At 32.3% G+C, this 11,737-nt stretch overlaps 1 protein-coding gene across 2 annotated transcripts; it reads right to left on the reverse strand.

Annotated features, from left to right (window-relative positions):
• Positions 1 to 4,903: 4,903 nt before the first annotated feature.
• On the reverse strand, positions 4,904 to 6,378 carry LOC130509091 (protein MIZU-KUSSEI 1-like). Of its 2 annotated transcripts, XM_057004689.1 has the most exons (2): positions 5,463 to 6,378; positions 4,904 to 5,233 (listed from the first exon to the last, which is right to left on the reverse strand). In XM_057004689.1, the coding sequence occupies exons 1-2, from the start codon at positions 6,295 to 6,297 to the stop codon at positions 5,193 to 5,195; spliced, it is 876 nt and encodes a 291-aa protein (XP_056860669.1). In that variant the 5' UTR covers positions 6,298 to 6,378; the 3' UTR covers positions 4,904 to 5,192. The 2 variants fall into 2 exon arrangements, with proteins under 2 accessions (XP_056860669.1, XP_056860670.1); XM_057004690.1 differs by lacking the exon at positions 4,904 to 5,233 and having other exon boundaries at positions 5,242 to 6,378.
• Between the last annotated feature and the right edge of the window lie 5,359 nt (positions 6,379 to 11,737).

Here is an 11,737-nt window from a genome sequence, read left to right on the forward strand (position 1 = left end):
AGTTCGCATAGAAGTCTCTTGTTCGTAGTTCCCTTCAAGTTCGAATAGAAGTCTCTTGTTTGTAGTTTGGTTCTAGTTCGCATAGAAGTTATGAGTGTAATAAGTTTGATTAGACCCTGGTAGTTTATGGTTACTTTAATTACTTTGAACATTTTCACCTATTAAAACACAACAAGCTTTCATTGTTTTACACATCTAATTCATCTTCTTTCACTCTTGTTTTATTAAAACACAACATCATTTCCTCTCTTCCCCTCTTCTTTGTCTTCTAATCGCAATGGATTCAAGGAATCCATTGAATCCATATAGTCAGTCTAGTGAGTCTCCTAGTTTAGTCGGCCTCCTTAACAGCCAGAACTTTCGTTATGAAAGTTATCAAGATAGTGATAGTGTGAACTTTGGAGCATCTGAGATACCGCCATACAGTTCCCAACAAACCGCGACACCATTGGCCTCTAGGGAGAGAAAGAAGTGGACGCCAGCTGATGACGAGGTGATAATCAGCGCCTGGCTAAACACTTCAAAGGATCCGATAGTTGGAAACTCACAAAAGTCAGGGACCTTCTGGGCTCGAGTTGGTGATTACTATGCTTCAAGTCCGCATGGTAGAGCTCAGGGTGCAGGAAGAGGTGAGCTAAATATCAAGCAGAGATGGCACAAGATTAATGATTTCACTAACAAGTTCTGTGCTGCACATGCCGCAGCAGAGAGACAGATCACCTCTGGTCAGAGTGACCTTGATGTTCTCAAGCTGGCGCACGACATCTACTACACTGTGGACATCGGCAGCGGCAATACAATGGATCGTCGGAGGAGCATTCTGGATAGACAAATTCATCGACAATTAAAATATGATTTGATTGAAAATATATGGGATAAATTCGGACATTTTCAAGAATAATAACTTATTATTAAGTTTTTATGAATTGAATAAATTGTCTGCTTGTTTTTATTTATGATGTTTGTAATTTTTTTTTTATGTTTGTAATTTTTTATTTTCAACGTTGTAATTTTTTTTTTTTAGTTTGTACTTTTTATGTTTTTAATTCTAATGTGGCTTGTTTAATTATAAACTTATCTTTATATTTCTCATTACATTTTTACAATAAACAAAAACATCAAAATATTTTAAATTAACCTTAAGAACTTTATAAAAGTCCCACCAATAAACCAAACTTTTCTAATTGTCCTTCCATTTGTCCTTAACAGTATTAATACTCATTTTATAATATGAGGGACTCAAATTTTGTCCTACTGATAAAGATGGTCTAACACCAATGATAAAAGTATGTAACACCAATGATAAGAGTCAAAGACTAGAGAGGGTGTTAATCAATTATGTAAAGTGATTTTCTTTTTCAAACATACAATTCGTTCTTTAAGATGTAGGGGTATTGTTTCTATTTGTATGCAAATCAATAAAAATCTGATTTAGTTTTGTACGAATCATCATGTAAAATCTAAACTAATAAGAAATACTAGACCATGACCCGCCCGACCGGGCAGGTGTTTATTTAATTTTTTAATTTTTGATTTATACTAAATGATATATTTGTTAATAGTTACTTGTGATACATTCAGAGGCGTACCTACTATAGGATTAGAGGGTTCAGTTGATACATGTTTAATTATGAAATAATTGGTTTTGCATAGAAAGACAAAAAGAATCAACAGCTAAAATGGTATTAATGTATGTATTGACACACCTAAATCTGGGTTCACATCTCTAAATTATACTTTTGTTATCATATTTTTAAAATTTTATATATCATGACACATGTAAAAAAATTGATGGGTCCGCCACTGGATATATTGAGTTCTTTTTGAATTTAAAAAACAATCAAATCTGTGAAAAATATTTTTTATAATAAAAGAAGCTTAAAGTGAACAATAATAGATTATATATGAAATATATAAATCAATTTAGTTAATTTAAAATACATTGAAATAATTGACTTTGAGTCATATATAAATCAATTTAATCGGCTCATTGTTATTACATTTTTTGTTAGGGCCATAGTGTTTTAGATCAAATTAAGTTGGTCTAGTGGCTCATGACTCCCCTCTCTTATTCTAACCGACAATTTTGTTTTGTAACCGTTCGGTGTTTAGAAAAAAATTGTGAAGAATGAAAAAAATAAATATCTCGACTTTCGGTGTTCTCCCATGGCGATGACAATTTCAAAACTCATTAATCGAGGGTCTAATGTTTGATATTTGTGAATCTGATGTTTTTTTTTTACGAATCAAGATATGGAGTAATTAAATATCTTTTGAAATAATTGGTTTATTTTTCATTCTGTTTCAAAGTATATTATTTGCATGTCTAATTACACCTAATTAATTAATAAATGTCCATAACATTTATAAAGCAAATCAATTGTTTCCTAAAAATAATGTAGTTAGCAAGAATATAGGCAATTGCCTCATTCTTAACTATTTACTTAATTTTATATTTAAAATTGAGTACTCTGCAAGTTCAGTTAAATAGATTTTACTGGGAAGAAAACATAGATAATTTATTCATACGATAATTTTTTAGATTTATTGAGACCTAATTCTATGTGAGGTGAATAAACATTGGTTTAGATGAAAAAGGAAATTCAATTTTATCTTGAAATTATTTTAATAGAGAATGGAATACGACAATAAATCATTTCGAAATTAATATCCTAGATTTTTTTTTTGATAACAAATAAATAATTTCAGAATTTATTTAATACAAGAGAAATTAAATTTTGTTTTAGGATAACACATTAGCTAAACTGAAAAAAAGACAAACATTAAAATATAGACTATCTATAAATAAAGAGGGTGATAAAGACATATTTAATAAACTGGTTAAGACAAACATTTTTTTAAGAATGTTATTAATAGGTCAATGGCATGTAAATGTAATTAACATTGAAAACTCAGGGGCATTTCCTAAGTGTACTTCTCTTTTAATAATAGAGATATCCACTATGAATTTTGATCAATTGTGTTTGTGTAGATCAACTAAACAAACAAAAACTACCATATGTGAATTACTATTTTCTTATATATGGTTGGCAATCAACCGGGTACCTTATACTATATCTTGTTTATTTAAACCTAAAACTTTAACTCGTTAATTAGATTGTACCATATTCTATATCTTCTCTATTAAAGGAGAATTACAATTTTTATTTACCACAAAAAATATACTAGATTCATTTTTTCAATTATATATATCTTCTTATTTACATTAATCTATTAAATATATAAATTTTCTAAAAAATTAATAATTATAAAAATATTAATAATAAATTATTTTAGCTGTAAATGCTAAATTTTACTTTTAGCTATGTCAAAACTGTTGAGAAAAATATAATAAAATTTTCCTAAATTTTTTAAATATTATTTTAAATTGGTGTAGTGATTAATTTCGTAATTAATAATTTAATGTCAAACAAAATTTATTATAAGACAAAAAAGAACAAAAAGAGTATGCTATTTTTTATAAATTTTAAATTATAATCTATATTATACTAAAGTTATATATTTATAAAATGACCGTGCGAATTAGTTTTAGTTTCGAATTAAAAAAGGTGATTGGTTACGAATTGAACGTTACACGTTACAACTCAAAAGCAGACCCACTTTCTATAATAATATAGTATTGTTTAATTTAAATTTAAGTTGGTCGCTGCGTTCCACGTATGAAGCGAATTTGCCTTTGCTTAAATTAAAGGGGGGGTTATTGGGAGATGAATTTTCATGAATTTTGGAAATTTTGAGATTCCTTTGTTATTGGTTCTTGGATTTCATAAATCTTAATAGAATCCATTGTTATTGGTTTAAGAATTTTCAAAATCCATTCAAATCCATTGCTCTTCAAAAAGTTTTGTTATTATAGATTCTCTAATTCTAACTAAATCTATTGTTATTCAGACATGAATTCTATTCATTTTTATTCATGAGACTCAACTTTCAAAATATCATATGTATCCATGTGATTTTCAAAATCCATGTGCAACTTTTACCAAATTATGTCCAAATCTATAATTCATTACATTTTGTATACCATTACACTTTTGAAAACATAATTTATATTTATAATTTTATCATTTTCAATATATAATTAAATTTATATATAAAAACTTTAAATAAAAAGTTTATAATAGTTTGGAAAATCATTTTCAAATTTCAAAAAGAAAATTAAAAAACAAAATTTTTATAAAAATGTTTGAATTTGAAAACTATAATTCGAAATATTTTTTAAAAAAAATATTTTTTTATTATTCTTTATATATAACAAGTGTGTCTCTTTAATGAAACCTTTTTGGTAATCCAAGTTAATGAAAAGCTAGACAAATCTAAGAAAATCATGATCAAATTCTATAAGTCAATGTATATACATTTTCACAATCCACATAACTTTTAAAATCAATCAACTCTTAAAATTCACAAATTCTATACAAATTCTTCTCCCAATAACCCCCCCCCTAAATACAGTATAGTTTACAATGAAGACAACAAGAATCTTAATTTTGGCATAAATCATGACGGACCATGTGCGGGTCTTCATGCCCAGCATATAAGCAACCAAACACTACACTTTTATTTTATTTTGTCAACTGCTGAATTTTATACGATTTGGTAATGAAGTAAAATACAAAGGAGAGTCCCTCGCAGGGCCGATAAGACCTGCATGAGAGCCAACTAGCCAAGACCCTTTTAACTCAAAACCACCTACTCGGCTACTCCTGCCCCAACTAGAGAAGGATTCTATACCTCTTCACAACAACCTACTACACTAAAACATCAATATCATGAACCGACTCTAAGAAATTTATGGGACATGAAACAATCACGATGTAAAAACTGGATGATCCATACATATATATTTTTGGTTGGTTTAGAGACCAAATAATCTTCTAATTAATACTAAAAAATTGGAGACCAAAACAGATATTTCATCTGATCTGACTGTCTTCAGAATTGGTTTTGATCAACCGGTAGACCACCAAAACCAAAGAGAAGACTAACATCGTTACCAATAAATAGAAGTTACAACTTTCTCAGTAGTAAAGACATCAAGAATTCATAAAGGCTACAACCTTCCCATTATTAAAGACATCAAGAAGTCACATAGACTTGAACCATGCATATGATTTCTTGAACCTATCCAAAGATACACTTTAGGAATGAGATAGACAACCACATACTGATTAATCATCAGATCCTTCCATTCTTGATACTACACAAATTTCTGTAGAAAGTTAAAAAAAAGAACAAATATACCACATTAAATAGATAATTAGAAAAAACTAAAACACCATCCTAGGCATTTTCTCACTATCGTTTACATATATACTTCATGAAACAACATTGCATTCATCACTAATGTTTTCAAACATCACTTGCGACATTTAAAAAAGAAACTTAAAAACTTTTTTTCTATATTTATATTCTAAGAAGAAAAATACTGAGTTCAGGACCTCCGTTTTTGTCAGGGTTCATCATGTAAAACGCTTCCGAGTCACAACTCCCGACTACTCGTTCAAATCTACCTCTCATATACAGCAACTCACCAACCTCCTCTCCACCACCTGACACGTCATCAATATGCTTCGCCGTAGGAATAACTCCAGCTCCAACCGTAACCCTAGATACAGTGTTCAACACGCGCCAATCCGACTCGTTACACGCGCCGACACGTGACACCGCGTAACCGCACTTCCTCCCGTTGCAATACATGGACCACTTAGGCTCGTGGAAAAGCTTTGTACCCGACCGGTGACGTTTCTCGCACTCCAACGCGATCCTGACTAGTCCTGACGACATCTCTTTGACTAGAGATGCCGTTGACATGGCTAGGTCTAAGAGCAGCACTGGGTCGGAACTCGGACCGTACTGGACGCAAAACGTGACATGGCCTCTTCTGTGTCCGTACAACGTCCCGGTGACTCTTTTCCCGAGGGAAGAGGATCCACCGGTGACGAGTGAGATCATCTGGTTAGAAACGCTGGAGGAAGAAGGAAACGAGAGGAAGTTGCAAACGGGGAGGTTAATGAGTTTGATGAGAGAACGCAAGAGGGAAGAAAGCTTCACGTTGACTTTAACGATGCTGCTAGAGGAGGAAGAAGAAGAGGAGGAGGAGGAGTCTCTCCCGCAAGGTATGAGGAAGAGTTCATGCTCAGGGATGGTTGGGATCAAAGCGAGGGAGGAAGGAGAACGAGAATGAGAGCCTCGGGACAGAGAGGTCTCTGGATCGATCTTTCTTGTGTTGTAGCTGAAGCTTCTTTGAAGAGCGAGTTCGTGGTACTGCACCATTATTATGAATTTATGATATGTCTTGATATTTGATCCACTGATGAGAGGCGTTGATATCTAGTCTTTTTTCCGGGGACCAAAGTGATTATGAGTTTTCAAAGAGGTGTGCCCGATTTGTGTGTATTTATGCACATTTTTAAATGAACATCTTTGAAAGCATACATTTGTGATAATATTATCTATTCCTTATCATTTGAGAGGCCCTCCAAATAAAATTATATATTGTAGTTTTTTTATTGGGAGTTGAAGTTAACATAAAATACAGACTACAGCTAGAATGCTATTTTATGGACTAAAATTATTTGGAATAGATCTTTCATAAAATTCAATAGAATATTTACCTATTATAACATGAAAACTTTTTAAAATAATTACACATATTATATTTTTAGAATGAAAAAAGAAAAATAAATATTTAGTAACTATCTATTACTTTTATTCAAGATTATAAATTCTCGTGAATGTGTGAAATGTATGGACTTCACTATTTTATTAATAGTTTTTATTCCATTTTTATCAAAGCCTCGCCGCCATTCCGGGCTAACAAAAATTGTTAAATTACTATCGTTTGGCTAGAGAAACATTGGATCATTTAAAAGTTTTATCATAAATTTTGAGATAAAACTTTTCGTCAATGTTATTATTTTGGAGGATTAGTTGGATCTTGGTCTAGACATCTTTGGATAAAAGTATAAATAATTTTCATTTTATTGTGAAAGTTTATTTTTAAGTTGACGCTCTACTTTATCTCTGAAGTTCAATACATTGACATCAATAGTGCAAGGGACAACTCAACTGTAGTCGTTAAACATTTGCTTGGCTTTAAACGTTGTCGCGGATATCCTTTCCATGTTGTCACGGTCGTATGTAGTGGCTAATAAATAAAAGACAAAAGGTTTTTAACTAAACAGACAAACTGAGATAACTTTTCTTTTAAAATGCACCTGTACATAACAATTATGGTAGCTAATTAACACCACAATGAAAACTTATGTCAAAGTTTTGTGTAAGTAATGTAATACCGATATGGCGATATTCATAATTTATGCAGACTATAGTTGTTTTCCTGATTAAATCTATATTATACATGCATATATTATAGTTCAGAACGCGCGTGATTATGCTTTTTGGCTAAATATATACTAGTTAAATACGCCCGTGATTATGCTTTTATTGTTTATATTAATATGTGGATGGGAATTATCGAAGGACAGTAGAAGCCATGTGCATGTAGAGACCTGACTAACTAACTCCCGGTTCATAAGCTAATCATGTATGCCACACAGTGCCGGTTCGGATTGACACGGCGCCTAAAGCGGACCAAAAAAATACTGCCCCACAATTTTAATATTTTTTCTTTATTCTGAAAATCCAAAAATACACAATTTTATTATCATGATTTTTTTTTGGTCAATATACCATAACTAGATAGCATTCATAATCATAGAACAAGAAACATTAAATAAAGAATATAAATTTGAGAAGAGAACGCATATCTTAACACAAAAGAATAGACAAATATTATAATAGCACCAGTTTTAGTTTGTAAGAATTTATTAAGTTCTTATAGTGTCTCTTAATTTATGATAAATTCATATTTTGAGATTTAGAAACTTTTAAAAGAAACGAAAAATCATTAACCTTTGTTTAGCTTCCTTGTTTATGTTATAAATTAAAAGGAAACTAAAATTATCAAAAAGTAACCAAAATCGTTATGATAAAAAATATAGCTTTTTTATCAAAATTTAGTTTTTGTTTAATTTGTTTATTTTATAACTTATAAGTTATATCAAATATTTTATTCCGTAGATAAATGAAACTAAATTTGTTAGGAAAATGTAATCAAAATATCTACAATCAAATCATTTTAGTTATCATTATTATCAAAAAGGAAACAAAATTAATTGGATTTTGTTTTATTTATAACGTAATATAATTTACTTTAGGAAAACTTAATGTCATTTACTCTAATTCGTTTATATAAGGAAATCTAAATTGTTAGAAAAGATAATGAAAATATTTAAGGATTAAATCTTCTTTTCATTTATTGCCATTAACAAAAAAGAAAAAGAGAAGATATAGTTAAGGTAAGGTTCGAACCTTCCTGTACAGATTAAAAGAAACAGTCGACAAACCACCACACTAAAGGATCCTTTGTAAGATTTTGGCGCCCCTAAAATATATTGATATTTTGGCGCCTAAAGTCCTTGCTTTATGGGCTTTAGCCCTGGGCAAGAAAGAAATGGTTATTTTTTGTATATCTCATAGATGAGAGATGTTGAACATGCACAAAGGAAAAAGAACATGATAATTTCATTTCAGAGCCACAATTATATGTTTGTAACAATATATATTAGCAGGCCTGCATATTACACACATACTGACAAGTGACAAACACACATCTACTGTATATATACGCATGTTCATGTGGTTATATTATAGGGCTTATTGCAAAAGTGACTCAAAACTTGAATTCAAACAGAAAACTAACCTTTTCTTTTGACTCATTTTTTTTTTGAGTTTTTAACCCCACATCTGCATTTTATCTACGAAAATGCCATTAACCCTTTTTTTTTTTTTTTTTCGAAAATGGCTTCTTTACTGTCTCAACCTCATTTTCTTCAAGTATTTACAATATTGCCACTGCCATGAATAGTGGGAACAACCTTGTACGAACTGTTTGGAGCTTTTAATGCCCTTTAATGCACGTAAATCTCTTTACACTCTCTCTGTTTCAATTGTTATGAACTAAAAACAACATTTCTTTCACTTTCTCTCCATATTCATCCAAAAAACTGAAGCTTTTGATTCAAAATTGTTTGGAGCCATATTTCTTTCGTTTTGACTTACGGTTGCTTTCGTTTGAGGTTCTGGGTGGTTGGAGAAGACCCTGTGTGCAAACAAAGTCATCTCACCTAGTTTAAGGTACGAATTTGAATTTTTTTCAAAATCTGTTCGCGTAGAAGACTTACAAGTAAGTCATCTGTATGTAGAAGACTTACTGATGAGTCTTCTGGTCAAACGGACGACTTAAACTAAGTCGTCCAGCTTTGTTTGGTGAAAAAAAACAGTCCAGACGACTTATATATAAGTCGTCTACGAGAAACAGGCTAGTTTTGCATTTGACCGAATCGTGTCAGATCTTTGACTATTTCTGGACGACTTATAATTCAGTCGTCTCTCGGAAAGTTAAAATTTCAATATTTTATTAAACTAGACGACTTACGTGTAAGTCGTCTTAGGTTAGTTTTGTAGTTGAAAAATAAAACTTCATAATTTAATTTTTACCAGACGACATAATATAAAGTCGTCCCGTCAGAAGACTTAATTTAAAGTCGTCCGGGGAAAGCAAAGTCGTCAATTGGGTACTCTTTTGGGTTTGACTCCAAGTTTTGAGTCACAATTGGTAATTCTCCCTATATTATATGTTGACAAGTGTGACGCCACAATGTACCCATAAATAGGCACGTACCTTTGCTTTATTATAAAAATCAATTAGAAGTATGACTATAGTCATTGTAAGCTAGCAACTCAAAGTATTATAGTTGAGTCTGATTATATAAAACGGAGAATTGTAAAGTGAGATTAACTATGATATCTGGGCGGTTCCAAACACAAGATAAGGTTCGTCGTTCATGATGTAATATGCTGGTGACCTAATCAACTATATCACAAACCGCACATCATCGGACACATGGTTTCTTTAGATGACTGGTTTGACACTTTTGTTTTCTCATAAGATAACATTAAGAATACAATTACTAATACCCATATTTATTATTGGTTGACAAATTCAAATCGAGGGATCTATCTTCTCGGACTATACATATTGTGGTCGGTCTGCGGCCCAACCTAAAACAATTATGGCCCATTTTCTCGAAAGATTAACCAGCGAGAATGCCCTGGCAAGGTTTTGAAACATGGACACAATCAAAAGCCAAACCCTCCTCAAACTCTTCTTAAAACATACATGTACATACTAAATTCATAACTATATAGGCTTTCTAGTGAAAGCAGGAAGAGAAGATTTTGTTCTAGAGATAAAACAGAGATAAACTGAAGCTTTTCATTGTATTTATTGCTTAAGAGTTCATTACAGTTGTAAGAGGATATTTATACATAAAGATGAAAGCCCTAGATTTATGCCTTGCTGTCAATTAGGTCTTTGCGTCCTGCTTTGCCTCTAGCAGTTGGAAGCTGTTCTTCAATGTTATTGGTTCCTGCAATCCGTACAATGCAAGACCACTTCCTTTGTCATTATCTCTGTTTTGCTTTACAGAATATAATGTGATCGTTGTTTCTTTTCTCCTTTTTGTGGGCTTTGAGTTTTCATTACAAGGGTCTAATAATGTATTGATGAAACTTGTCTCAGCCTTTGGCATTTTACCCATCTCAAGTTTCATCATCACGTCTTCTTGTGTCTGTTTCTCAAGAACAGAACAAGGTTCTGTTCTTGAGAAAGAGACACAACCTTGTTCTGTTCTTGAACAAGGTTCTGTTTCAGTTCTTTCTTTCACTTTCCAAACCTCAGTCTTCTTGCCTCTATTGTCAACATGCCCCCTCAAACTTTGGATGGGAGAAGCTACCACACCAAGTTTGAACCGCAATTCCTGATAGCTTTGTGTCGACAAGGACTTTGTAAATATGTCTGTCAATTGATGGACAGAAGGAATATGATGAACAATCAGTTTTCCCAACGCCACTTTTTCCCTTACAAAATGAAAGTTGACTTCAAAATGTTTAGACTTCTTGTGCATAGCTGGAGTGGCTGATAAATACACAGCTGAAAGATTATCACAGAAGATTTCCGGAGGTAGAGGTTGAGGCATTCCAATTTCTGCCATGAGATTGATTAACCATACAGTCTCAGCCGCAGTGTTTGAAAGAGTTCTATATTCGGCCTCTGTGGAACTTCTGGAGACAGACTGTTGTTTCTGAGCAGACCAGGATATAAGATTAGATCCCAAGAATGTGCAAAAGCCACTTGTCGATCTTCTTGTGTCAATACAACCACCCTAATCACTATCACTATAAGCTCTTATTGCAGAGTCAGTGTCTGAAGCAAAAGAGATTCCGAAGTTTGTAGTTCCTCTTAAATATCTCAGTACTCGTTTAAGTAACTGAAAATCTGTTTCAGTTGGAGCATGCATCTTTTGACATATGTAGTTTACTGCAAACTGAAGATCAGGCCTGGTTAAGGTCAAGTACTGTAACTTGCCAGCAAGACTTCTAAAATAAGTAGGTTGAGGAAACAATGCAGATTCATCCGGAACCCGGTTGAGTTGCAGAGGCAACAGAGTGGAGATCGGAGTACATTGAGCCATGCCTGCGATTTGGAGAAGATCCTCTGCATATTTTTCTTGATTTAGTAACAACCCATTTGAGTGAAAATGCGCCTGCAGCCCAAGAAAATAATGAAACTGTCCCAAATCTTTCATTT

Source organism: Raphanus sativus, chromosome 3 (genome assembly GCF_000801105.2).
Source record: "Raphanus sativus cultivar WK10039 chromosome 3, ASM80110v3, whole genome shotgun sequence".
Lineage (NCBI taxonomy): Eukaryota > Viridiplantae > Streptophyta > Magnoliopsida > Brassicales > Brassicaceae > Raphanus > Raphanus sativus.